The sequence below is a fragment of the Panthera tigris genome, chromosome D1, assembly GCF_018350195.1.
Source record: "Panthera tigris isolate Pti1 chromosome D1, P.tigris_Pti1_mat1.1, whole genome shotgun sequence".
Classification (NCBI taxonomy): domain Eukaryota; kingdom Metazoa; phylum Chordata; class Mammalia; order Carnivora; family Felidae; genus Panthera; species Panthera tigris.
In genome coordinates this window covers 97,713,061-97,740,946 of record NC_056669.1, presented here as the reverse complement: position 1 = coordinate 97,740,946, position 27,886 = coordinate 97,713,061, and the positions used below count along the sequence as shown (strand labels likewise).

The following is a 27,886-nucleotide window of genomic DNA, read 5'->3' as shown; positions in this document are numbered from 1 at the left end:
GTGGGCTTCGGAGATTCAAATGAAAACCCAAACAAAGCGTGTAGGCACAGGACCAGTGCCGGCCAACATCTCAGTCCTGTCACATGGAGCAGATCCTCCCCACATTCTTCCACCACCCCCACCCCCACCCTACTCCCTCCTGCTGAGCCTGCTGCCTGGCTGACCGTGTGCATAATTCTTTGTAGCTGCCAAGTACAGACTGAGGCTGCCCCTGGCTGTTTGCTTATGGCATTGGTAAGGCCTACGGCATAGTGAGAAATGAAGAGTTCTAGCCATCCAGCCACAGCTGGGCTTTGTTTCTCTTTGTCCTCTCTTGTGGAGTTAGGAACAGGTGTTAGCAAGGACCTGTCCAGAAGTCTGAAGTCTCTAAATGTTCCATTTCCCTTAAATGAGAAAGTAAGGCACAAACTCATGAAATGACTTCCTTCTCCAATGTCGCATAGCAGGTGTGCAGTAGGATCCTCACCCCAAGGAAGCTTTACCTGTATCACCTTTCTCTTGGAATCAGTGGTTTTGCATTTTCATTCATCTTAGTTTTGATCTCTTGGACAATAACAGCTGCTGAGTGGCTCTCCAGGAACAATTTTTAATAACTTTTTCCATATCTAATCTCTCAAATGATGTTTCCAAAGTGTGAGCTAAGACTCAGCAGGTGGTTGTGATTGTGTTGACTGTCTGTCGTTTCCTATTAAAATGGTAAAAGAGACATATCTTTCCAGTCTCTTGTGTTGCTTCTTCCATGAAATTTTAGTTTGATTGACAAGGCAGCCTTTAGCGTTTCTAGAGAGGGTTCAGGCCCTTAGGAAAGCCCCCAAATTTCTTGGCCCAGAATTTTTTACACCATCAACTCCAAACTCTCTTACCCTCTTTTCTTTCTTTGTCTGATGCAGCCGCCGTGAATGTGCTGGTGCAGAACTGCAAGATCTACAATGATGCCAGCTGTGACATTTCTGCAGATGGCCAGCTCCTGGCAGCTTTCATCCCTAGCAGCCAGAGGGGCTTTCCTGATGAAGGCATCCTGGCAGTGTACTCCTTGGCCCCCCATAACCTGGGTGAAATGCTCTACACCAAGCGATTTGGTAAGGGAAAGAAAGCCCAACCTAGTGACAGAGGGATGTCGGTGCCTTTGCATGGGCATTCCTAGGTGAAGCATAGCTTAGGTTGGAGTACTGATCATATCCTGCCCCTGCCTCCTTAGGGCACAGGCCAGAGGAAGATTGCTTGGCAGGAGTCTTGGCTGGTAGCATTACAGAAGAATCTCAGAATAAGAGTCCTTCCTGCCATGACAGCATCACCAACATGCTTCTGCTGTGATGGCCATAGATAAAGGAGGAGCTTTGGTCATGGCTTGGGGAAGCTTATACACCGTGAGGCAGTTTGGCCTTGTGTATTAAAAGCCCCTAAAATGTATGTTCCCTTCAATCCAGGAACCCACTTCTAAGGAAATAATCAGAAAACTATACAGAGATTTATGTACGAGGATGTTCACAGCAGTGTTACTTATAGAGAAAAATGTCAAATGGTGAAGAATTGCTTAAATAAATAAAGGTGCATTGATAGGGTAAAATACCATCCGGCCTTTAAAATGCTCTTATAGAAGAATATTTAATGGTGGAAAAAATGGTCCTAATGTATGAGGTGAAAATAGATTTCAAAATAGTATTTTCAGTATGGTACCAGTTTTTTTAAATGTGATTCTATGACGACAGTGGTGAGCATTTGTTAAGTACTTTCTGTATGTCAAACACTGTATTCAACACTTGAGACACCTTCTCATTGTACTCCTCACTGCACTCCTATGAGAGAGCCCCTGGGTAACCAAAGACGCAAACTGAAAATAAAGAGAAAAGACTGAGAGGGAACATTATTGCCTTGTGATGGCAAGAACTCTGGGAAACATCTCTCTGTTCTGTTGGCTCTCAGGTCCCAATGCCATTTCGGTGAGCCTGTCCCCAATGGGCCGATACGTAATGGTGGGCTTGGCCTCGAGGAGGATCCTGCTGCATCCCTCCACAGAGCACATGGTGGCCCAGGTCTTCAGACTGCAACAGGCCCATGGTGGCGAGACCTCCATGAGGGTGAGTGCCACGGCTTATGCCTACACTGTCGGGCAGCTCTCCAGGCTTGGCAGGGTAGTGAAGGGCAATGGTGTGATCTCCCAGCCTAGACTAGAGGTAGCATGTTCGTAAAGAGTAAGGAAAGACTGCAGTCCGGCCCATCCATGACCAGCTTTTGGAAGCTCTGGACTATTAAAAAGCAGGAACTTTCTCACACCCTCGTTCCTGAGCTGAGCTCCCCAGAGGCCTGAAAGTGTCTTTGGATGAAGACCAAACTGAGTACCTCCTTACCTCAACACGAGACCTTTAGTCTGGAGATACATAAAGGACCCAGTGAAATATTTATGCTTATTTTAAAAAAAATTTTTTTGAAGCAAACTATAAAAATTGATAAATGGTATACTATGAAATGTTCTTTTCCGTGGGTTGTAATCATGTTGGAGGATGAGGCCGCTGTGCTCTTAATCATCTCGTCCATTTCACTACCAGAGAAAGGTCCTGTTGGGGCCCTGTCTTGTCTGAGGTGGACCTCTCTTATACTGCCGTAAAAGCCTTCTGGGCATCATGGGGTTAGTGGCCTTCTGAACTCAACCATACTAGTTTCTGACTGAGTTCCCATGGGGGCTGATTTGCTTTTGCTGAGGGGAATTGAGCATTTGAATGGTTCTCTAATTAGATGGTATTTAAGCTCTGTCTCAAGCTAAGAACCTATGAATTCCCTTAGCACTTTGTGCTGTGCCATTTATAGTTTTATGCACTTGTTTATGTGTTGTTTTGTGTTTTCTTTAGCTGAGTGGTGTGTATGTTTAATCTGCCCAATTAGGTTCAGTGTAAGCTCCTTAGGGGCATATCCCCCAGGGCCCTTCATTTAGTGCTGTGCATGTAGATGTTTGATGCCTGGAATGGAAGCATTTGTTTTTTTAAAGAAAAAAGAGAGAGAGAGAGAGAGATAGGACCCACTGTGTAGAAAGTGACGGAAAGTGGGTGGCCTAGCATGGTTGTCACCAGCCTCTTCTCCCTCCCATCTCCTACAGGGACCCTCTATCCAACTCTGCTGAGCCACTTCCAAGCACCCGGAATTTCAGAAGGTTCTTTCTTGTCAGTGTGCCTTTACTTGGACTGTCCTCTCTCTCAAACCCAACGTCCGTAGCTCTTCCCCTTTTCCAGGACCTTTCCAAATCGCTCCCTCTTTGTACCACCATTGTACCTGGCTACTGGCATGCGTATTAACACTCATCACATCAGACTGCACTTACTTCTTCCCATGTCATTCTCCTCTTTGGAACCGTGAGCTCTTCGTGAGCGAAGACCATATTCATTTCGCCTTTATGAAGTTCAAGTACAAATAAGGAACTTGACATCTAGGAGAAGCTGAATGAATGAAAGAGGGTCTCAAGGCAAGCGTTCTCCTTAGCGTTTCTAGGTGGTATCGAGCAGAACCAGTGATAGGTGCCAGCATATTCCACCAAGCCTCTGAAAGGGGTGAAACATGAAACAGGCAGTCTGTGCCCTTGAAATCATACTGCCAGGGAAGTCCCAATTCTTGAATTCCAGATGACTTTGGAAATATCTGATATTAGGTGATTGGGAGAAGACATTCTGGGACGTTCACAGGCCTGTTTTCTTACCTAGACATTTGAGGATGGACATTAAGGTTTAGTTTAAATATTCTTATTTTGCTTCTCTTCAGATTCAGATGGTAAAAGTACCTGGTGTCTGCCTTGCACCACCTAGAATCCTGGTCCCAACAGCTGTTCTTCTAAATCCTTCCTGCCTAATTGTGGAATAATTGTTTATAATCATTAAGAGACAGGATCTGATTTCGGCAACACTAATGGACATCTCCAGCCTCTTCCGGAAGCCAGGGCTCCTGCCCAGCTCCTGGGCATAGCCTGCCAGTCCACCATCCTAGCAAGGTTCCTCTTTTCCATAAGTAGCTTAGAAACATCTGGCTAAGGGCAAACAGCTACAGGGCGGAAGCCAAGATGTTGTCACGTATGGGGCTGGCAGCTCAGGGAATGCAGTTGGAGGAGTCTGCTGAGGAGATATGGTGATCCGTTGCTGTCCTGCTAAGGGGCTCAGGGCAGCTAGCCAGCTGCTGCATGCCTCGTGACAAGAGCTATTTCTCAGGCCTCCTGGTGAGGCTTTTTTGATTCTCAGTAGGCACCATCTGCCACTTAGGGAGCTGAAGTGACTAGAAAGCTCCCATTTGGGAAGTGTTCCTCTCACCTAAGAGACAGGATCCAGGCTGCTGAACAAGGTTTTGCTCACCCTGTGTCCACCACATCTGACTTTAAACCCCTGCACTACAGAAAAGTTTCTGGTTTTCCAGGTCTTGGTTGCCCCTTAACATCCAAAGGCACCAAAGCACTCAGAAAATATCCCTGAATTCAGTCATTGGTGGAAGGGAAGACACCAGCTTTTTTGGATAGCTATGCTGTACCACCGTTTAAGTCAAGGAGGGCCTTTTTGTCTGAGATCAGGGAGCGAGGGTTTAATGGGACAGTAGAGCATCTTCCTCTTTGCACAGGTAAGTATGGGTGGGTGTCTCCATCTGTAATGTCAAGCTCTGTCTTTGAAGGAATGCTTTTGTGGGTGATGGGCCTGTCCTCAAGCTTCTCTACCCAGAATTCATTCCCCTTCTTTTTGGTGGTCCTTCTTGGAAATCACCGTGATGTAATATTCAGAGGGGTAAGCTTGTTGGGTCAGCTGACATTCCCAGGAGAACATCCTCCAGAGCATCGACTTACCTTATTTTAATTCCCACTAAGTGACATCTCTCCCCAAGAGATGATCTCTTACCCAGCCCCATATGAACACTCTTCTGAAAATGAATCGCTGATTGCTGCTTTGCCTTGATGCATTTATTCTAAGCAGTTTTCAGACCTCTGGATCAGTGCTTCTCAAACTGTGTTCCTCCAACAACCTGTGTTAGAACACCTGGGGTCCTTGTCAAAAACAGACTACATATCTGCATAAGAATGGGGCGGGAGGGGTATCTGCATTTGTACACCAAACTTTCCAAGTAATTCTGATAACACACTTGAGTTTGAGAGCCGCTGTTCTTATGGACTCCTTTCTTCATTTTAGGTTTCTGCCCGCAGCCCCTTCAAGCAAGGGGGAGAGACACAGTCTCTGGTTTACGTGTGGTTTTATGCGTGGGGCTTGGATCCTTGGCTAATCCTGTCACAGGCACTGTGGCCTTTGTGCTCCACTTCTGCCAGACCTTACTTAGCTTGTTGGCTCTCTGTGCTTCCCCTCCTGTCTTCTCTCAGTTGTTGTTGCCTTCAAGAGCTCTCCCATGAATATCTGCGTTCTGGATTCTGTTCTGCCCCCATGTTGAGCCATTTTAATTTTTACCTTTGTTTCTAGGATCACGGTCTTTTTGATATTTCCCTTCTCTGCTTCTGAGACTAGGCTCAGTCTTCCCGACTTTAGTGTGGTTGGCAAATCTGGAAAAGTAAGACTGAGCACATATTTGATCATCCCCTCCCTTCTGCCCATTCCAGGTTCCTCCAAGCTGGGTATGCTATTCTGTGACTCAGGGTCTTATTTGTGTCTGGCTACCTTATACTTGAGCCGGGGAACGCTCTTTGCTAGTTTCTGTTTGGTTTTTGAAGTTAGGCATTTAGAGATTGCTGAGCTCAAGTTTTGCTAAATTCTCAAAACACTGAACTGCCTGTGTGCCCTCTCTGCTTTCATTTTCTAATTGGAATAAGGCATAATATTGTCACAGAAAACTGCAATTAATTTTCTAAAATAGTGGCAACTTGCACATTGTAATAACTTTGGTTGTAACCAAGTGAAAGCATAATAACAAAAATATAAAATTACTAATGACACCAGAAATAGTCCTACACCAGACTGTTCTTCCATTTTTATATCAGTAATAAGTGCTGTTTTACCTAGGGCAAAAGTCAGCAGCTGTAGGGGCTGGGGAGTGGTGCTGGGGCATTTTGAACTGGAAAGCAAGAATAAGGATTAGTGCTTTCAACACCGGAATTAAGGTGCTGTGTATTCTTTTTCGCAGATGCATGGACCATCCCCCCCCAACAGGTGGGGGTTGGGGGCATAGAAGTGGTTCAGTAAGAACCGAAGAGGATCCTTGTTGTGTAATCCCTACAGGTCCTAGAGGCACTGGTTGCTTGAATCTTCCCAGTGCTGGTTTGGTTTTCTCTCTGGTCATTTTATTGGCAGAAGTGATGGATGAGGACACTGTCATTTGACTTGGATGGGAGAAGCTCTAGGAGAGAAAGCAATTTAGCTCTCCTTTCTCTGTGGAACAGCATTGTGCTTTTTAAGGCAAAGCCTCAAATACTTAATAAGGTCCACTTTATTGGAAGCTTTTTCTTTGTGGTTATGTGGTAAAACTGCATTTAAGTGTTGAGCAACTATTACCTAGACAGATTGTTAGTTTGGAGGGGGTGTTGGAAAGAGAGGCAGCTCCTCTCTCCCCCTTCTCTCCCCTTTACTCCCCTCTCTTCCTCTCTTCTCCCTGTCTCTCCCTCTTCATTCCTCTCCTTCCCTACTTCTTCACCTTGTGAGTTCTGTTCTTCACTGGTGGACTGTCCCTATGTATATCTTCTTCCTCTGGGGCTCTGGCTGTGGAGATCTGCATCCCCCTTATTCTCTAGGCAGCGGGGAAAGAACACAGATTTGTTACCATTTTTTACAGACCTACGATCTGCTCTTAACTAACTGGACTGTAGTTCTCAATGTGTACTCTGCTGAGACCACATCAACATCATCAGAGAACTTCATAGAAATTCAGATTCTCAGCCTCATGTGAGGCCTGCTGAATCAGGCTAGGGGTGGAGCCCAGCCATCCTTGTTTTACCAAGTCTCCAGATGACTCTGCCCACTCAGTCAAGATTGAGAACGAATCATTGGCTGCATGGAGATTCTAGTTAGACGTCACCTATCAGTATAACTTTGTCCTTTTCCTTTTTGCTCTCACCGTCCCTAGAACCTCATCTGGTTCCTTCCATGGCTCCTAATAACAGTATCTTTCAGATACTTCTAGCAAGTTGAGAAATTGATGTGTATCTCCAGCCTAAAGCATTCTGCATCATGCTAACATCCTAGTGGTAGTACTTTAAGAACTAATGCTGTGGGGCACCTGGGTGGCTCAGTCGGTTAAGCGTCCGACTTCAGCTCAGGTCACGATCTCACAGTCCGTGAGTTCGAGCCCTGCGTCGGGCTCTGGGCTGATGGCTCAGAGCCTGGAGCCTGCTTCCGATTCTGTGTCTCCCTCCCTCTCTGCCCCTCCCCCGTTCATGCTCTCTCTCTGTCTCAAAAATAAATAAACGTTAAAAAAAAAAAATTAAAAAAAAAAAAAAAAGAACTAATGCTGTGAGGCCTTTTTCCATTTCTGATTAAAATTCTTACCTGCCCACATTTGACTTTCCTTGAGCTCTTAACCGCAAGGCCTTGCCTGCTTGCCTGCACGCTATAGAATACAGAGATGCCTTGGCTTAAAAAGTGAGAAGCAGTATCTTTATCTTTCTCTCCAGGCCCTTCCCCATCTAAAGGAGTACTTCTTCAGTTCCTTTTTCCAGTATTCCACTCACTGTTATCCTTGGATGGGAGACATCACTATGATGCCCATTAATGGATGTCATCTTGGTTATAAAGAAACATCAGTTGTCTTTCTTTTTATAGCCATTTTCTGTCACTTTTATAGCCATCTTCAGAGAGCCTAGTGACTGATTATTATTATAAATTCATTAAAATCAACCACAGCAAAGGCTTGATATCCAGAGTGTTCAAATTAGTCATAACTAAATTGTAGCTTAGATCTTAGGGCAGCATGGGTGTCCAGCGCTGTCAGCCCTGGCCAGTGTTTATGTAACTAACGTGTACAGGCTCCTTGGGCCAGTCCTAGCTCCATGCTTCAGTATATAATCTTCACTATAACCTCTTTGCCCGGAATTTAGCCTGTGACATAATCTACTTATCTCTACTTCCCTAGATTCTGAAAGTTTGATTTTCTTTTTTTTTTTTAAGTTTTTTTTTTTTTTTTTTTTTTAATATTTATTTCTGAGACAGAGAGAGACAGAGCATGAGCAGGGGAGGGGCTGAGAGATGGAGAGACACAGAATCTGAAGCAGGCTCCAGGCTCCGAGCTGTCAGCACAGAGCCCGACGCAGGGCTCAAACTCACAGATCGCGAGATCGTGACCTGAGCCGAAGTCGGACGCTCAACTGACTGAGCCACCCAGGCGCCCCTGAAAGTTTGATTTTCAAAAGTCACCTAGAACTCTAGTCAATCTAGAGTATTCCCCAGAAATCTAAGGGAAAGAGCCTTTCTTAATCTTGTCTGGCCTTGGGAGTGGCAAAAACCAAAAATAAAGATATTTTATTTTTGTACCCTGGAAGGAAGGGTACTATTTCTTCAAGGGGGGATTGGGAAAAAAGAGAGACAGCTTTGTTGTCAGAAATGATTTACTCTTTCCTAAGATTTTGTCCTCATTAATTTTCTTAAAGCCGCCTGTCAGTTGATTAAAAGCTGCTTCCGCTGCAATTATCTTAAAGTTGACTTCTGAGATGTGACACAAAGCATCTATCCTCAAACAGTGCCTTTCTTCAGCACATTTCAGGAAAGGGGGAGGGAGTATGGGAGAATTCAGGGGTGTCTCTGATGCACTTTGTCAGAGAAGGGAGGGGGCAAGATAAAACATTAAAAATAACAGTAGAGCTGCAATTAGTTTCGGTGAATTTTTCCATGACAGATTTCTCTAAAGTAACTCTAATGATTTCTTTTCTCATGGTCTCTCAGAGTGCAGCCTATTCTGTGTGTTATTCTTTTCACTCTACAAAGTTTAATTGAGCCCCTACCATGGGCCAGGTACTTTGTGAGGTCTGGGAAGGCAGTGCATAAAATGGACCTGGTCCCTGCTCTCTTGCTACACAAATGGCAGCGGCTGCTGCTGCTGCTGCTGCTGCTGCTGCTTCTTCTCCTCCTCCTCCTCCTCCTCGTTCTCCTCCTCCTCCTCGTTCTCCTCCTCCTCCTCCTCCTCCCTCTCCTCCTCCTCCCCCTCCCCCTCCCCCCTTCTTCTTCTTCTTAATGTATGTTTATTTTGAGAGCGAGAGCACAAGAGGTGGAGGGGCAGAGAGAGAGAGAGAGAATGAGAGTCCCAAGCAGGCTCCATGCTTCAGTGCAGAGCCTGACACAGGGCTCAAACTCACAAACCGTGAGATCGTGACCTGAGCCAAAATCAAGAGTCAAATGCTTAACCCACTGAGCCACCCAGGCACTCCCACAACGGGCTTCTTGACTGGTCTTTGCACTGCTGTATTCCTAATCTTCCCTGCACTTGGCACACAGGAGACACTGAGGAACATTCCAGGAATGTGTGTCCCTTTGATACCTTGTGCGCTGTGTATTTCCTACATATGTGTGAAGATATACCCCTTCTTACAGCCATCATCAGTGTGTCTAGCACATTTCTCCATAACAGTAATTGAAACTATCAAGGAGATAATCCTTACGAAAATAGGGAGCGTCCTGCTCATTTCACAATTTTGCCCAATATTGGGTTCTTGGAGTGCTAGTCCCAGCACTGAGACATGGTGATAGATTCCCAGTAGATAGCTTCAAAAGCGAAAAGCAGAACAGTTTGGTTTTTTTTTCAAGAATTGGTAGGAGAACCAATTCTTGCATTTGTAAAAGCTAAAAGTTTTTTAATGTATTTCAAATATAAAATACAAACTATTTTAATGTTTAACTGTCCTCAAAGCGCTTCCAAACATATCAACTAAAATGTATTAAATGTATTGGAATATATTGAAAGACTCTCTTATCCAAGGTGAATCTCTAGAATAACTTCTCATTTGGCCATTTCCTTTGAGATTCATGAAGCCAAGTAAGTTTAAGAACTTGTGCTGTGCACAGACATGTGGGAATAGGAGAAAATAATTATTTTAATTTGTTCTAGGAGCGTTCAATGCCTTGGTATTTCATTTAACACCAAAGTAGATCCCGCAGCTGAAGTAACCTCTGCTTTGTCCTAATGGCTTGAGATGCCTTTGGAAAGGCATCAGGCCAATTGAAAACTAAACTTCTTGTCCTCTGACTGCTCTTTGGGAGCTCTTTGAGAGGAATGAGTGAATAAAACAGAGTTTTCAGATCCCAGCAAATCACAAGAAGTTGGCTAGAAATGACTTCAAGGGAGCAGATTATTAACGGCAGCAGAGGGCAACACATTCCAAGAGTTAAGTAAAGGGGACCCCAGGCGGGCTCAGTTGGTAGAATGCGCGACTTGATCTCAGGGTGTGAGTTCAAGCCCCACATTGAGCCTAGAACTTACTTTAATTTTTTTTAATGTGTTTCATTAAAAAAAAAATTTTTTTTTAACATTTATTATTAAAAGACAGAGAGTCAGAGCATGAGCAGGGGAGGGGCAGAGGGAGAGGGAGACACAGAATCTGAAGCAGGCTTCAGGCTCTGAGCCGTCAGCACAGAGCCTGATGGCGGGGCGCAAACTCACAAACCACAAGATCATGACCTGAGCTGAAGTCGGATGCTTAACTGAGCCACCCAGATGCCCCTAATGTTTTTCATTTTTGAGAGACAGAGAGAGAGAGAGAGCAAGGGAGGGGCAGAGGGAGACACAGAATCCAAAGCAGGCTCCAGGCTCAGAGCTGTCAGCACAGAGCCTGATGTGGGGCTCGAATACATGAACGGCGAGATCATGACCTGAGCCAAAGTCGGACATTTAACCGACTGAACAACCCAGTCGCCCCTAGAACTTACTTTAAAAAAAAAAGTTAAGAAAAGGAGCTGTCGCTCTTCTTTTCTGTTGGGAGAGCTTTGGTTTAGGACAAGGGTGATCTAGGCAGATTTGTTCTTGCTTCAGCTGAATAAAGGGGAGAATTAGGTGAGCTCATATATTCTGATTCTTATTTTTAAATGGTCACTTTAAAAGCAACCTCCTACAAGTTCTATACTCCAAAGTAGAATATAAAGAAGGCTTAGAGACAGTAAAAAAAAATTAAAATTGCTGGAAAATGATCAGATTTTCCTAGGGATGAAGACACTTAAGTAATTCATGAATCTAAGTAAATCAACAACTTGAAAGGAAGAAAAGATAAAAGGTGAGCAGAGTCTCCCTCCCCCTGCCTGCTCTGGGACTTGTGCATTTCTCAGCCTTGGACAAGATGGGTAGTCATCCATTTCCAATGGAAAGGTCAGCTGTCTCTTAGCATCTGCTTTCCATTGATTTTTTCCCTCTTCCCAGAGAGTTAATTTTCCTCTAGTAACCCTCTCTAAAGGCTTAAGGCCTCCCTTGATCTCCATCATTACCGAGAAGGCATTTCTCCTCCTCACAGTTCCTTTCCTCCTCTTGGCTTGGGTCTTCTCTTGTGGCCAGTCTGTTTCCAGTTCCAGTCTGTTTCTTCCTACCACCAGCTTCCATCGTCTTAGTTAAAACAGGGGAGATCTGCTGAGTGCACTCGACCTCTTGCCGCTGTGGAGCCGTTCCAATTTTACAGATGATGAGATTCCCCAACACAAACAAGATAACCACAAAGTTTTTTCTTTCAGCTTCTTATCTGAGCTGATCTGAACAATGCAGTTTGCTACTCAGACTAATGGTCTGAGCTTTATTGATATGCAGCCAAAAAGAAAACATCTTCTTGAGGGCAGCAATACATTTTTCGTCCAAATTTTAAAAGGGTGGAGAGGAAGGTTTCCCACTGAGCAACTCTGGTTGCCTCTCATTCTTTTCCTGTCTTTGAACAAGAAACAAGATCCCTTTAGTTTTGATCTGGGAACTGTATTCTTTTGCTCCTACTTCTGTTAAGTAGAGTTTGGGGGATGGAAAGGCAGGTGGTACACGAGATGGTCTTGGACCCCAGAAGTGAAAGAATCATCCTCTTGTCCCACTCTCTTAGAACCATAAAGACCTTGGCGACCTGACTCATTCTCTGGTAATGTGCCAATATGGCACTGGCTCTCCTTCTAGTACATTGATTCCAGTTCTCTTCATAGAGTTTAAACAGAAAGGAAAACAGTCTGCTTGGGGAGGGGGTTGCTGTCAGCTTTTGTCATATACCAGGGAACATCTGTAGCCAAAGCTGGTGAAACCAGGTCTCTGCCAACATGAATCAGCAGCTGGATTTTGTATCCCACCCCACAAAGGGTCTCCAGGTCCTGATAATCCTTCTCTAACGTAATGGAATTTGGTGGTACAACTTCATGGGGTGTGTCTCTTGTCAGAGGGAGAGAGGGATTTTTGGCAGGCCACCCAGCTTTGTCCTTGACAAGTGGTAAGGAAACCTTTATTGGTGATATATTTGGGGTGTCTTTAAGTGAAGGCCAGAGCTGTCCCTTAACACTATCTCAGATCTTCTTTCTTGTCAGTGCTGATGAACCTTGAGTGTACAGAGCCAGAGCTAGACCCCACTGGAATCTGGGAGGAGATGGCTCCCCCAGTCACTGGGCCAGATAGACTGATAGTTGAAAGCAGAAATGTTGGGAGAGTGGCCAGAGCTACCGAACCGTCTGTCAGCAATGGGGAACTTGTTGGGCAGATACTCTTTTTGTCATTACGGCTGACTAATTGTGAGGAGAATACCCCGCTCTGTGAGGTGCTTTGAGAGCTCCAGCCAGAGAATGGAGCGGAAAGTCCATCTCTGGATGGTTCTGAAGATGGGCCAGGTTCTCATTCCTCTAGGCTCCTTTAATTTCAGGCATGTGTGAAATAGGAGTATTGGACCGGATGGCCTCTCAGGACTGTAAATCAGAGTCCTGCCCATCTGGCACCCTCTGTGCTCTTACTACACCCCCTCCCCCATATGTTTTGCTCTCATCTCCCTCCTTCCTACCCCCACATTAGAGTGTGATAAGCAAGCTGGTGCTTATCAGGAGTCCTGGAGGCTGCTGATCCTCACGTGGGATCTTCTGGCTTCCTGCCACAAAGCAGGATTTAGTCTAATACCCAAACACTAGAGGAGATGGGCACTTGGGAGCTGCCCTTTCAACGGTGTTTAAGGACTTGACGGGGTGAGGGGCCCGGGGGAACTGCCATAGAGAACAAATTGATGTCCCATGACTACTATAGCCATAGAGGTTGTGACTATCTGTGCAGCAAGGTCTAGGGTTCTCAATGTTTAATTACTTCTCCCCAGTGCATTTGACCTTGTCTCACCTGAGCTGGGTCATCCATCATACTGGTCTTTTGAGGGTTTTGTCTCCAAAGTAGGTTCCTGTGCTTAGAAGCAAATTGATAGTATTTGTTAATTTTTCTGCAGCAACAGACTATAAAAGGTAAACTTGTGACATGTGAGAGGCTTCTCTGCTTCTTTCCTGGTCTGGAACATTTCTGGAAGAATTCTCTTCCTCTTTGAGACCCATCAAAAAACTCAGCACAACCTTAAAGCATCTACTTTACTAACCTTATTACTCCCCCTTCTTACAAGGCTACTTTCTCTGCCCAGCTCCCTGAAGTTAGGAATGAATCATTGTGACTTCAGCTGAGACTCCCTTGTGAAGCTTTGTAGAACTGTCACAGGTCAAGACCGAAGCTCCCCTAATCCAGCCCACTAAAATTAACACACATCCCTCCTTAACCCTGGTGTACCCCACTCATGCCATCTAACCTTGGGGTGAAGGGAAGTTGAACAGTCAGTGATCCCAGACATAGTTGTTTGTCCTTTGAGTGTGTGTCCCAACTCATTTAACCATGTGGCCTGCCGGTGGGACAGAAACTATTGATTTATCTTCTGGGAAGGAAAACCTCTGTGAGAAAGGGTAAAGGCACCACACCCCATCCCCTGACTTGAAGGAAAGGGTTGAATAGGTGCAAAGGGAAAAGACAGGTATTGCCACCTCCACAGAGAGTCAGCCATTGAGGCTGGTAGAGAACGGAGCAATGAGTTCGTTCAGAGCGCTGCTAGATACGTGTGTGCAAGGAAGAGACTATCCAGAGGTCAAGCAGCCATGTTCTACATGACTCGTTTAGAAATTCATAAACTCCATGGGGCTCTTTTTTTAGTAGTCTCCTCAGTTAGACCAAAGATTTTTGCTAATTCTTACATTTGGAGTTGAGTCAGAAAGAGAGGGCACGGGAGGTTCTTAAAGCAGCAGCTGTGGTGCTGTCAGTCTTCTGCCTCAAAACACAGCCAATTCCGTATCTGTAAGAGACCCATTCAACCTCAGGACCATTGCAGGGCCGTCCGGGCGGTGTGCCATTAGCCGCCCAGGCACATTTCTCAGCGCCACAGAACCTGGAAAATTATTCATAACAGGATTCTCTGTGTATGTGTCGGTATGTTGAGAACTCGTGCTGCTGTCCTCTCCATTCTGGAGCCCGTCCTGGTGAAAGCATTTCAGACAGATAGACACCCAAGGCACATGAACAAGTATTCCCACATCCAGGGCTGCTTATCACTTCATTCTTATACGTGCAGTGGACCCTTAGCTCAATTTTTACTTATTTCCTCCTTTTTTTTTTTTTTTTTAAATTTTAAATCTCTCATCAGGATAATTTTAAAAGTAATAATTATTGTACCACCCTAAATTCCTTGAATATTACTTTCTAAACCACATCTCATTTGGTCTTCTTTGTTTTTTTGTTTTTTTCCATCAGGGGACAGGGAAAAGCAGATCATCCCTACTTTCATCCCTACTTTAGATTAATCCCTGAAGAGGCTAAAAGGGAAAACATTGACTACAACTCCAGTCGATAGATTCTTGGCTTCATGTCCTCTTTGTAGACCCGAACCATCTTTTTTGAAGCCCCAGATGCAGATTCCTGATAATAATAGCAGCAGTTACCATTTATGAGCTTGCACTGTGCTGGACATTTTATACACATCATGCCTTTTCATCTCTCCACAATTATTTGGATATTGGTGTTGTATCTTTTTTTTTTAATGTTTATTTTTTTTAAGAGAGAGACAGAGCACAAGCAGGGAAGGGGCAGAGAGAGAGGGAGACACAAAATCTGAAACAGTCTCCAGGCTCTGAGCTGTCAGCACAGAGCTGGACATGGGGCTCGAACTCAAAATGTGTGAGATCATGACCTGAGCCAAAGTCAAACGCTTAACCAACTGAGCCACCCAGGGGCCCCTGGTGTTGTATCTTTTTAAACTGAGATCTGGAGAAGTTACTGTTCTAGAGAAGTGTCAGGACTCCAACCCAGGGCTTCCTAGCTCGAAGGAAAGTCCCCATCCTTCATTCTCCCAATGTCCTGCTCTCTGACTAAAGTTGCTGTGGAATGTCGTGCAGCTCAGAGGCCAGAGAAATTGGAGGCTCTCTTTCACCTACTCCAAACCCTTAGCCACAGCTGAGCTGCCTCCTGAGAAAATAGTAGCTTTGGAAATAAGCCTACTATTGAAGGGAGATTCTCCCTTGGAGAAATGGATACGATCTATTTAATGGTGATTTATATAAGCTAGAAAGAAGTCATGTACCTGTGTGTTCAAGATTCCCCTCTTCCCTGCTTCCTACATCTTAGCGCACCTTTTAGGTTTCCTTAACAATAGCAGTTTTAACATTGCTTTTAATTAGATGAATTAAGAATGTTCTCTGGTGTTATCACCCCCTCCCGCCCCCCTATCACCTTCAGTTCTCCATTGCTGTAAGAGCTGTGATTTCCATGGTAACGGGACTCCCAGTTGAGCTTGGCTCTCACTGGTTTGTCTGGTCAGGGGAAAGTTAGGAGCAGACCTTCCTGGGGAGTGGAGCTCTGACAGCCTTTCCAGGGGGCTACCGTAAAGCCACGAAATGAGAAGAGCTAAAAGGCTGTTATGTTAAGGAGAGCATGAGCAAGCTTCCTGCAGAAAAGCCTAAGTGACCCCTAGCCTTGCTGGACAGAGTTGTAGCCTTCTCCTAAAGTAGAGGGCCCCAGGCTCCCCCTGCCACCTCAAGTTCTGCAGTATGTGTAAGAGGCCTTCTGTTCCCAGCCTAACTGGCTCCTTTCCTCCCTGTGGTTAACTTGCTTCCGGCCATAGAAGGGACTTGGTTATTCTTGGTAACAAATTGTTTCTCCTCGAATTCTCTTTTCTTCCCTCTTTTCTCCCCCACCCAGAGAGTTTTCAACGTCCTTTACCCCATGCCTGCCGACCAGCGGAGACATGTCAGCATCAACTCTGCCCGTTGGCTGCCCGAGCCAGGGCTTGGCCTGGCCTATGGTACCAACAAAGGAGACCTGGTGATCTGCCGACCAGAGTGAGTGGCTCAGGGCGGGCGGCAGCACGGGTGGGAGGGGGTCATCCAGGCTGAGGACGTGAGTAATCAGCACCATCTGTGGGTCTGGCCGTGAGGTGGGGTCTTGTAGAAGGGAAATCGAAATTCTGCTAGAGCCTGCCTCATTCTCTGCGTCACTCCATGGAGGGTCCTTTTAACTTGAGGTTGCTAGCGTTAGCTCTCCGTCCCAGAAATCTTCAAAAGACTGGTTTAGTTATTATGTCTTCTTAAACCTAAGGCAGTATTTTTTTTCTTTGTTTTCTCTTGTTCTCTGGTTCCCTAGTGATAGTAAAATTTCTCTGCAGGCAAAAGCATAGATATCAAAGATTCTTTTCTAAACGCTTTTTGAAAAATTCAACAGGTGGTCTTAGGTTTGTATAAATGCCATAGTCATAACTTAAGAAATAAAATTGGAAATAGAGTATTGTTAAAGCCCTAATTTGTCAGGCCACTGATCTCTAGCAGCCTGGCTCTGTGTCCTGCCTGTTTTCCTTTCTGCTTGTGCTTCATAACAGTGAAGGCAGATTGGAAAGCTCCATTTAAAATCAAAATGATTATCCGGTCATTTTGGGGTAGGAGGGGACAGGGAACCATAGCACCTCTGTGTTGGGTCCTGATGACACCCCTTCCCCTTGTGGTGTTTTGGAGGACAGAAGTCTATTCTTTCACTTGAGACCCTGGGAGTCAGCCAGGTCTGTCATCAGTTTCCAGACCCAGCCAGGTGGGGCGCGTGAAGCTCTGTGCTTCAGTGCAGATCAGGCTGATTGCTGCGTGGGCCGCTGCAGGGTTCCAGCAGACTAAATGCCACTTCTGCCTCCAGACCGTCCTAATGCTGTCCTTCACTTGGTGCAGCGCCTTCTCCCAGGGTGTTCTGCAGATCACAGAGCATGGCGTGACTGGTCTGGTAGGGTCTCTGGCTGTTGGAAGTGTCCACTTTGCCTTTTAATAGGGCCTTTGGTGGTTTTTCCTAGGGTGTGTATTTGGGTCAGTTCTTGCAGCCTCGTAGATGACTGGTGACTGAGCCCTTGTCAGCTGAGCTAGGGCAGTAGCTCAGGAGAAAGGAAACCCGGTTCTAAGGGGAGCTCTTTCATTCTATCCTGAATTTTTGGAGCCCCTCCCAAAGAGAGGCTGCCATCTGAGACTGTGGTTCTGCCAGCTGCACTGTCCTCAGGCTCTGTGTCCAGAGAGCCCCTTTCGCTAGCTCCTTGTGCCTTTCCAGAACTGTGCCTGCCTCTCTGAATGACCGTGCCACTGTTAGCCCCGTCGCTGGGTCTGTCTGTCTCTGCCCTCCCTCTGGCATGACCGTAGCCGTGGAATCAGTCTGCTCTCAACTCCTTCTTTTTCCCCAAAGCACATGAGACTGCTTATCTTATCTCTGCCTCTTAGACATTTATAAGAGGACTCTAATAGACATCTTCTCCAAAGCTGGCACAGAATTCTGGACCATAATTTTATTCTTAACAACACTGTAGTTATAGGCCCTTCTTAGTCCCCATTTCCCCAAGACATCCTTCCTCAACATTATTGTCTTGTCTGTAGCTCCAGCCACTGACCTTTGTGCCAGGCAAACTCCCATCCCCTTCCCTTGCAGAAGTGGCCTGCCCCTCCCGAGGCACAGTCTCTACTTCCAGTTTATCGTGGTCCCACAAAGGCTTTTGTGTCTGAAACCCCGGCCTCCGCACTTGGTGTGAGTCACAGACACCTCAGCCAAACATGAAGCTGGCTTTGGCCTCTCTTCTCTCTTTTCTCCCCATATGTCGTCTTCAAGATCCAGCTTCACTAGGCTGGAGCCATCCTGGACTGCCTGGGGTACTCTTAGCTGCAGGAACTCAGGCCTCTTCCAGGAGCAAGGGAGCCACCAGTATTTGACAGCACGAACAGCGTCCCATCGCAGACCAAGTTGCATTGGCCTGAGAGAAAGAGAGCTAGCTTGGCCTACCTGTCTTGGGGTTGCTGTTTCTCCTGATTTCTTGGGTCCTTTTGGCAAATGCCCCAAATCTTAGGGTGCGTATTTAAGGGAACTATGCAAATTAAGACAGACATGACTCTGTCCCAAGTTGTTCAGAGTTTCTCTGCTTCTCAGTCCCCTTCATATCTGTGGGATTTGGCTTCAGGCAGGGAAGCCCGGGCAGTATTCCGGTAAAGAAGGGAAGACTCAACCCAGGTCTCCCAGCAGATCAAAGACAGAATTAGGCTTCCTGACTGTCCAGTCCAGAGCTCTTTCCTACAGCTGGTTTTTGTGGGGTTTTTTTTAACCTTTTTTCAATCACAAACACCTTTGAAATTCTGATGGAAACAATGTACATTTTTCCACAGAAAAACATACCACAAGAACACACGATTTCATAACTCTCTTAAGACCTCAGGTAAAGAATGCAGCTCTAGGTTACGTTGAGGCATTTAAGCGGTCAGATGATGGGGACACAGTGGGAAATGAGAGAGGAGTGAGAATGTTCACATCTTTTGAATAGTTGGTGGTTGGTCTCTGGCCTAAAATGAGGAGAACAAATGAATAGGGAAGTAGGAGCTCAGGGTTGTGTCTCCAGTAGGCAGATGCCTGAGGCTCACCGCCCATCCCCTTGTGATACAGTTCTGGCACACCCTTTCCCGAGGGCACAGCAGCCAGCCAGCCAGCTGGGCCAGGATTACAGCCCTCCCTCTAAAACAGGTGGCCGTCTTTGTCCACAGACACAGGCAGCTGCACCTCCGTTTTGTGCTTTCAGTCCTGCTCTTGATTTCTCCTCCATTGTCTTAGCCTCCACACTCTGTCCAAGCACAAAGACAGAGGTCACAAGCCCCCGGGGCATCTGGCACTGAAAACCCACTGAGGTAGAACAAGGCCTAAGGAAATCCCCATTGCTCCAGGGTAGGAAATTCTTAGGACAGGTGAGGAGATGAACAGCTGGCCCTGTAGCCCCTGCACAAAGCCAGTAGGGTGGCGGATAGCCCCATCACCCCACCCTTCCCAGCAGTGAGGCGCTCCTTTCTCCTTTGCTTTGCTCCCCCACCCGCCACTCCTCCCAAGCTGCTGCTGCGCCTCTGGCTGACTGCCAGCCCAGCCAACACCCCCAGTGATAACCATAGTGGGCGTGAAGTACCAGATTGATGTGAGGGGGTGCTTGCTCACTTCCGGCTTCATAGATCAGCCCTACAAATGGGGGGGAGGTGTTGCTGGGAAGACCACTGCTTCTCAGAGTCAGCTCTGAAGACAGAATTGAGGGACTCATGCCAGAAGAAACTAGGCCGGGACCGTGGGGCATCTGGCCCCCTGGCTGAGTGTGGGGCCCTGTCAGCTCTGTCCCTTAAGAGGGAGCTACCACTGTAAACAGTGATTGCAATCAAGCATCACTGACCAAGGAGGGAAAAGGCAGATCCCCGAGTCAAAAGAGGAGCCACAGAGACTTCATGTTTCAGGCTGCCCCACAAGAGCCAGGTGCCAGCTCTTTCCCACTTTGCCGAGATAGTGGGGATAGATGCCTGTCCTTCTTTCCAAAGAGACAGCCATGTGGGCTAAGCCTCTGCAGCCATGTAAGTGACAGAAGAAAGAAGGATGTTCTCAAAGGGAATATTCCCTAGATGTTCAGAAGTTCAGGGGTGCCTGGCTAGCTCAGTCAGTGGAGCATGTGGCTCTTGATCTCAGGGTTGTGAGTTTGGGTGCCAGTTTGGGTGCAGAGAATACTTAAAAATAAAATCTTTAAGGGCATCTGGGTGGCTCAGTTGGTGAAGCGTCCGAATTTTGATCCTGGCTCAGGTCTTGATCTCACAGTCGTGAGTTTGAGCACAGCTTACAGCTGCTACTGAAGGAACCCAGGCGTGAAGTGGAAGTCCATTTGAAAAGGCTGACGCTGGGGCGCCTGTGTGGCTCAGTCAGTTAAGCATCTGACTCTTGGTTTTGGCTCAGGTCATGATCTCACGGTTCACAAGTTCGAGCCGCACGTCAGGCTCTGTGCTGACAGCTCAGAGCCTGGAGCCTGCTTTGGATTCTGTGTCTCCCTTTCTGTCTGTCCCTCCCTCACTTGTGCGCTCTCTCTCTCTCTCAAAGATAAATAAACATGTAAAAAAAAAAAAAAGGAGGGAAAGATTGACCCTGATTGGCCTTCCATGCTTCTTCATACTTTTGTGTATTGGTCTGGCTTCCAGGAAGAACCTAAGGCAAACAGTGACTGTTTGATCCTAAGACCCAAGGAGAAAGCAGATGAGTCGGGACCATTCTTCAGCTTGTAGATGGAAATCAGTGATACTGGGTATTGAAGGCTAACAGTTCCAGTAGCTAGAGAGTGTATCTTCAACTCTGATCCTTGGTACAGTACCTGGAATTCTATCCAAACTTTCAAAAACATGAGCTTGCTGTAGTCGAGCTGCTCTGACCACAGAAAGAACAAATCAGGGTGAACAGTAGACCTGTTGGTGGGGGGGCAGAAAGGAAGGAGGGCCTGGACGGCACATCTGCCAGTCTCCATTGCCTCCTTCTGTTGGCTGTTGACCTCATCACTGAATGTCCCGAATTCACAGTTCTGAGCTCACAATGCATGCTGCCAGATGGAAAGTGTTTAGGGGACCCTTTCACCATCAGCATCATGCTAACAGTTCCAGCTCATAGAATGGGCCTTCAGGTGGCTGGTCCTCTGAGACAGGAAGGAAGGTTCTTGGTCACACAGTGCATAGCTCGGCGTAGGTTTAGTGTGAACAGTTTGTTGTCACTAACCAGCCCTGGCTAGCAAAAATTACAGAGGAAGGATTTGGCAGGGACCCAGATGGTATTGCCACCTGTCAATAAATCTTGACAAGTTTGTAAATCAAAGGCTCCCTGGCAGCTGGCTTCACATGGTGCCTCATGCAGCCAGGATTTGGCTCATCAGAAGCTATAGTGATGACTTTGTTTTTGGAGGTCTCTGCTGTTGACCTCTAGCCATTTGCCTCTTCCCTAATGGAAGGTCCTCTCCTGTCACCTGTGCCCTGCAGCACCCTGCTGTTCTCAGACAGTGCCCACAAAAATAGCTGAATGTTCCAAAGGGGAAGGAGTTGCTCCTTCTTAAAGGGATGGTTTGAAGATCACACCAAATCCGCAGCCCAGCAGGCCCTCAGGAGTAGCCAAGAGGGGTTAGTACAGAGCAGGGAATGAAGGGTATTTGTGTCTGGCTGTGGCCCTTTCCCTCCAAAGATGCTGGAGTGCCCTCACGTGAAGCCCAGTCCCCAGAATCTTCATGACCCTTGAAAGACAGATAAGGGGCTCAGGCCTAGGTTGGTTTCCTTTCACCTGTAGTAGCACAGCCTCCTGACACACAGTCCCTCCTCATCTGAGCCCTGTCAGGTGCCTGTCCTGGCTAATCCTGTTTAGGAAGGAAGCACCTTACCTCACTCCCCCACAGCTGTCTTTTCCTGGCTTATCCTCTTGACCCACTCACTGGCTTTGATTTCTCTGCTCTTTTTTTTTTTGTTTGTTTGTTTATTTTTGAGAAAGAGAATGCAAGCGGGCAAGGGGCAGAGAAAGAGGGAGACACAGAATCCGAAGCAGGCTCCAGGCTCTGAGCTGTCAGCACAGAGCCTGATGCAGGGCTCGAACCCATGAACCATAAGATCATGACCTGAGCCGAAGTCAGACACTTAACTAATTGAGCCACCCAGGTGCCCCTGATTTCTCTGCTCTTTATTGAAGAAGTTCTGCCATTAAAGGAAAATGACCTAGGCCTCTCAGTTGAAAAGCTAGCTTTCATTGGAGCTTGTCTTAGCTTGGGCATCCAAAGCAGACCACCACAGACTGGAGGGCTTAATCAACAGAAATTTATTTCCTCATAGCTCTGAAAGCTGAAGTCTCAGATCAGGGGCCAACATGGTTGGGTTCTTGTAAGGGCTGTCTTCTCACTGTGTCCTCATCCAGTGGTGAGGAGAGAGAGAGCGTGCATGAGATCTCTTTCTTACCCTTCTTCTTCTTTTTTCTTGTTTTTTTGTTTTTTTGTTTTTTTGTTTTAGACTTTATTTTTAAGTAATCTCTACACACAGCATGGGTTTTGAACTTTACAACCCCGAGATCAAGAGTCACATGCTCCACTGACTGAGCCAGCCAGGCACCCCATTTTCTTACTTTCTTATAAAGCCACAGCTCTGTTGGATTAGAGTCTTACCTGCATGACCTCATTTCACCTTAACTACCTCCTAAAGACCCTATGTCCAGCTATAGTCACACTGGGGGATAGTGTTCCGATATATGGATTTGGGGGGGTACAGTTCAGTCCACGGCTGTGCTCTTCAAGCACAGTGCTCATGCCCTGTCTCATTTAAGAGCAGAACTGGCTGTTTTGAGTATCTCTTAACAGTCTCCACAGGGACACCAGAGTTCTGTTTTTTTTGTTTTTTAATTTTCAAGTGAGGTCTGTGCCCAGGGTGGGGCTTGAACTCATGATCCCGAGGTCCAGGAGTCTCATGCTCTTCGCACTGAGCCAGCTGGACGCCCCAGGGACACCAAAGTTCTGATGGGCCCAGACACCTCTTCCTTATCTCCTATTCACACCTTCAGCACAGCACCCTACCCTCAACCACAGTGACTGCTAGGTAACGCCTCTTCCTGGAAAGAATCTTTAAAAGCAAAGCAGTCTGTGTAACGGGGCTGCTGCCTGTGATGGTAAGTCATCATGGAAACGTCAGAAGCCACTGCTTCCCTCCTGGCAGCGGTGCCCTATGACACTGGCAGAACCGCTTGATGGTCCATTACAGGGAAAGGAGGAAGCAGGGCAAGGTTGGCAATCTGGAGAACTGGACAGATAGAAACTCCTCTCCGCTGTCAGCAGTGCGGCCAGTGGCCGCTTCCACTTCCAGCAGTGGAGCGTGTGTAAAGAGGGTCTCTCTTCTACGCCAGTAGGAAGTATGGGGACACTCACAGGGCCGTCTTCTCTAGGAGCACCTTTCCCCACTGCTAGCCCAGCCTGCCCTGGCAAAGGAGGCTCTAGGTCTAGAATAGAAAGCCTTGTGGACTATTCTGGCTCAGTGGGGGCTTTTCCCTGCTTAGACTTCTGAGCTCCAGGCAAATTAAGAATGGCAAGATGCCCTGGTTTTCCTTCCTCCCTGCCCCACGGCAGCAGGGAAGACCCAGTGGCAGGAGCCTGTGCTTTCTCTATTTCGGATCACTAAGCCCACACTTGAGGCAGGGCTGTCTGTGGCACCCCGTCCCTCCAGGGCCTCCCCAGTCTCTCATTTGCTATCTTAGCTCCTTTCTTTGTGCCTGAAGAACACTCAGCCCACTGTCTGCGTACAGTGTGGCTATTTTTTAGCTATCTCTTAGTCCTGAGGAGGAGCTGATGAGGCACTGTTCAGAGGAAGGAAGAGGCTAAAAACCCACCACTACAGGCATTTGGGCTGTTGGAGATTTGTCCGCACTGCTCCAGCACTGCGCTTCCTGGTGGAAATCTCCAGTCCTTGTCTCAGCTCAGCCCCAAGAGAGACAAAGGAGAGATGAAGGAGGGCTACCAGGCCACAGGCCACAGAGCCTAGGAGGTGTAAGGAGTTCTGGCCATTCTCTTTCTAATGCTCTCCACCTTTTCTCCTCCACCCTTCCCAACTGCTTTTCAGGGCCTTGAACTCTGGTGTTGAGTACTACTGGGACCAGCTGAACGAGACTGTCTTCACTGTCCATTCCAGCAGCAGGAGCAGTGAAAGGCCAGGGTGAGTTTGGGAAGGAGGAGGGCACAGCTGTCGGAGGCCTGTCCCTTCCTCCTGTTTCCAGTGGGCTCTCAAGCAGTGCCCTCAGACTGCTCCGGGGCTCTCTGGGTGCCTCTCCTCAAACACAGCAGCTCCTCTTTGATCTGCTTCATGCATTGAGCTTTTGCACACAGTTGGATTCGAGAAAAGTATTCTATGGCAAAGGACAAGAACATGCTCTGCTCTTAGAGTCTTGACTGAGAATAAGCTAGGACATCCTGTGGGCTTCTCCCATCCTGGCCATGGTATCTGGGCACACTGGGGTGACGGGAGAAGACAGAGCACTAGGGAGGGATGCTGTCCACAAGAAGAGTGCTGGGAGCCCAGGGAGAATCTGTGGACAGTACCGCAGGTGACCAGGGCCTCAGGGACCAAGCTGCCCAGAGCTAGCACCCAGGGACAGACACATTCCCAGGGGCCAGTTAGAGTAGGAACCTGGTACTGATCCTCTTATCAATGTATTAAGGAAGACTGAAACATTATGAGAAAAAAGTGATGGGTCAGTAATACATGCAAGGGCATCACTGCTTCCTAGAAGAATTACAGGACATGGCTAGAAGAATAGTCCCCAGAAGCAGCTAGAAATGAGTAGCTGGTGACTGTCATGGAAGTCCTGGGCCCCTTCTGCTGCCAGCTGTATCTATCCCAAGGGTCAGTGCCTGGGAAATGCGCAAGGAAAGGGGTGCTAGCTTTGGGCCCGGGCGTTATTCATAGGTCAGCTGGGCTGCCTACCTTCAAGGGTCTGTTGTCAGAAGGCCCTGAAGGAGGAGGGCCTCATAAGAATCCTGATGCTTTTCCTCCAAAGTGGAGATCCAGTGGAAATTCCAGGGATTTAAACTGGAATCTTGTCAGCATATAGTTAGAAGGAAGGAAGGAAAAGCTAAGAGAAGAAAGGTCCCTTCTACTGCTCACCCTTTGTCCCACAGATCTCAGCTGGTGGCTTCCTGAACGTGGATAAGAGGTGTTCTGTTTTGTTTTTTTTTTTAATGTTTATTTATTTTTGAGAGAGGGGGAGACAGAATCCAAAGCAGGCTCCAGGCTCCAAGCTGTGAGCACGGAGCCTGATGCGGGGCTTGAACTCTTGAACCACGAGATCATGACCTGAGCCGAAGTCAGATGCTTAACCGACTGAGCCACCCAGGCGCCCCTAAGAGTCTTAAGATGAGCCTTCTCTACCTCCCCAGAAAAATCCTCATTGTTTAAGGGAGTGACTGCACTAACTGGCTTTGCAAAATTGGATGGTTCTGCAGCTTCCGCTCATTGTCCCAGAGCTTGCCCTGATCTGGAGAGAAAGGACACAGCTGAGTTAACTACTTTTGGGAGGTAGCTGCAGCAGCACAGGGCTTCTTTCTCGTCTTAGCCTGTGGGCCCTGGTCCAGGGGACTGTTCCCTGAGGAGTGGCATGGAACAAGTGGAACTCTATGAGGCGTACTGTCCCAAACCCTGCCTGACTTCAGTCTGCCCTTCCCTCCCTAGAACCAGCAGAGCCACGTGGAGGACTGACAGAGACATGGGTCTGATGAATGCAATTGGGCTGCAACCCCGGAACCCCACCACCTCAGTGACATCTCAGGGCACCCAGACTCTGGCCCTTCAGCTGCAGAATGCAGAAACACAGACGGAGAGGGAGATACAGGAGCCAGGGACAGCAGCTTTGGGTCCTGGTGAAGGTAAGAGTCACGTAACACCAGAGGGGAAATATGACTGGGAATGGGCAGTTGGGACCTTCATCACCCCTCCTGGTCTGTCCGCAGAGACCAGGTGCTGAGAAAGGGCCCTCCCCTCTCAGAATGACTACCCTCTGACCTGCTTGGGGAATGTTCCCCTGGTGGCGTTAGGAGCCTCCTCAGGCAGGAACAGCATCTCCCTGATCTGGGTCACGGTTTCCACCCAGTGGAAGCTGAGTTGCTCTTACGGCTTTGCTCCACTCCCACCAAGTACCCTGACCTCCTCCTCCTCTGAAACTTGGAGGACCCAGGTTGTTCTTCCAGAGAGAGCACACAGGAAGTAGTGTAGATGGGAAAGACTGCAAAAGAGACTCACTGGTGCGAGCTCTTATTCCAGGGACAAGCACACCAGACCTTGGGCTTCCAGGGCCAGCCCACAGGATAGCTTGTCAAGCTGCTATTACACCCATGGCTCCTTGCCCTTCTGGCTGCAGCCGGCATACCAGCAGCCCCGTCCTTCACCTACCTCAGGTGTAGCTCAGCCAGCATCAGCCCTGGCTCTGTGCTGGCCTCACACTTCTGAGAACCAATTAGCACTTCCCAGCGGTAGAGCTCGAGCCACTTTGGAGTCTGTCGACAGCTGTGTTAAGCAGGCTGTTCTCACTCAGTCACTCTCCTTACCCCACCCCAGCCCCCTTGCCGGTTGGAGCTCCAAACAAGGCAGCAGCCTCCAGCCAGACACATATGCTTTAGGTCTGTGTTGAGCCATTTGCTCAAAAAAACGTCCACAGAAGGAAAAACCATGGTGTGCATGAGGCGTGTAACAAATTCACCTGTGTCTCCCCCAGGGAATAGCTTTTCACACTCTAGTCACCCCACAGGGCACTGTCCCTCTCACCGTCATCAACTGAAATTTTTTATTTGTTTTTTAATTTTTATTTAATTTCTAGTTAGTGAACTGAAATTTTTAAAAGTTGAATCCTTTTTTGGTCTGTGGCCCAGGCCACCTCCCCAGCTGAGGCCCGTGACTCTTTGTGGGGTTCTCACCAGTTTCAGAGGCCTGAACCTCATTCCCTTCCTGTCTCCCCCGCCATAAAGGAGAGCAGGTGGTGGAGGGTGAACCATTCAGAGGCCAGAAGCACTCTTCAGCAAGAGTAGCCATCTGGCGCTGAAGTGTGGGCAGAGTAGGCTTGGATAGCTCTCTGCATCTGTCTGAGGCCCGGTGACCTTTGCCTAGAGCTCGGGAGCACAACCCTTCTTAGCATCGCAGTCCTTTGCAGAAGACCCTCACCTGGACAGAAGTAAGGGAGAGGTGTGGGTTGCAGGGAAGGGTGTCACTGGCCAGCCTCATGTCTCCTGGGGCCAGGAGCCTTGTTCTGAGGTGCTTAATTACCCCACTGGACCACCTACCACTCCTACCACTCTGGTAGCAAGGCAAGGGACCAGGAAGCAAGAGTCTCCTTGGGTGCAGATGTCCTCCCTGGCCCCCCCATCCCCTTCCAGCAGGCAGGCATGGCAGCTCTGCACATCCCCACCCCCACCCCTGCCTCCTCTCTCACCTTACTGGCAAACTGGTGGCCACACCTGCCGGAACATGTAGAAGAAACCCTTAGTTAAGTTAGCTAACCCTTCTTGTTGGCGTAGCTAGGAGGTGGGGCCAGGAGGGATACATCCCTACTCACTAGAAGCCCAGCTAGATTAGTGGGGCAGGCAGCTCTACCTGAGTAATTCACACTCTGGGGCTGCCCCTCCCTTAGCCCCTTCCCCGTCAGCACCAAAAGGTTCCCAGGCTACTACTCATTTTCTTGCTCTATAAAAATTTGATTAAAACCTATTCCGCTCATTCTAGGACGTCCAGGAAGAGCCTTCCCCAGGGGGAATTTGCAGGTGTCAGCTTTTTAGCTTGTCCACCTTTAAACCTTCCCTACCCTGTCACTCAGAAAGGGAGGGGTGCGTTCCCAGGGCTCACTGCTTGCTCCCCTCAGTGAAACAGTGCCCGCCTGGCATACAGTAGGTGCTCAGGAAGTGTGTGGAATGAATGGACTTAACGGAGCAAGGGCCCACCCCTGAGCGTGGCTGTGCTGTACTCTTCTGTCTCTGACCTCGGAGAAGGCTTGCCCGGGGCTCCTTCTTGTCTGGTGAAGATGAGAGTTATTAGCCCCACTGCAGTAGCCTGGGCCCGGGGCCAGAGAAAAGAGAATGTGCAAAGTGAGGGACTAGAAAGCCAGCGGGTCCCCTGAGGGCAGGAAGCACAGCTCCTCTTCCCACTCAGCCTGGCTC

The 27,886-nt window shown here is 47.8% G+C and overlaps 1 protein-coding gene across 8 annotated transcripts in view; it reads left to right on the top strand.

The window, feature by feature from the left end:
- The window catches only part of AMBRA1 (autophagy and beclin 1 regulator 1), a 177,745-nt gene that overhangs the window by 144,879 nt on the left and 4,980 nt on the right, over positions 1–27,886 (top strand). For all 8 annotated transcript variants that reach the window (XM_042959017.1, XM_042959019.1, XM_042959016.1 and 5 more), the window contains 5 exons: positions 891–1,079; positions 1,924–2,078; positions 16,090–16,229; positions 23,811–23,903; positions 25,416–25,609. In XM_042959017.1, coding sequence (XP_042814951.1) covers positions 891–1,079; positions 1,924–2,078; positions 16,090–16,229; positions 23,811–23,903; positions 25,416–25,609 — 771 coding nt within the window. The remainder of the gene's footprint in view (positions 1–890; positions 1,080–1,923; positions 2,079–16,089; positions 16,230–23,810; positions 23,904–25,415; positions 25,610–27,886) is intronic.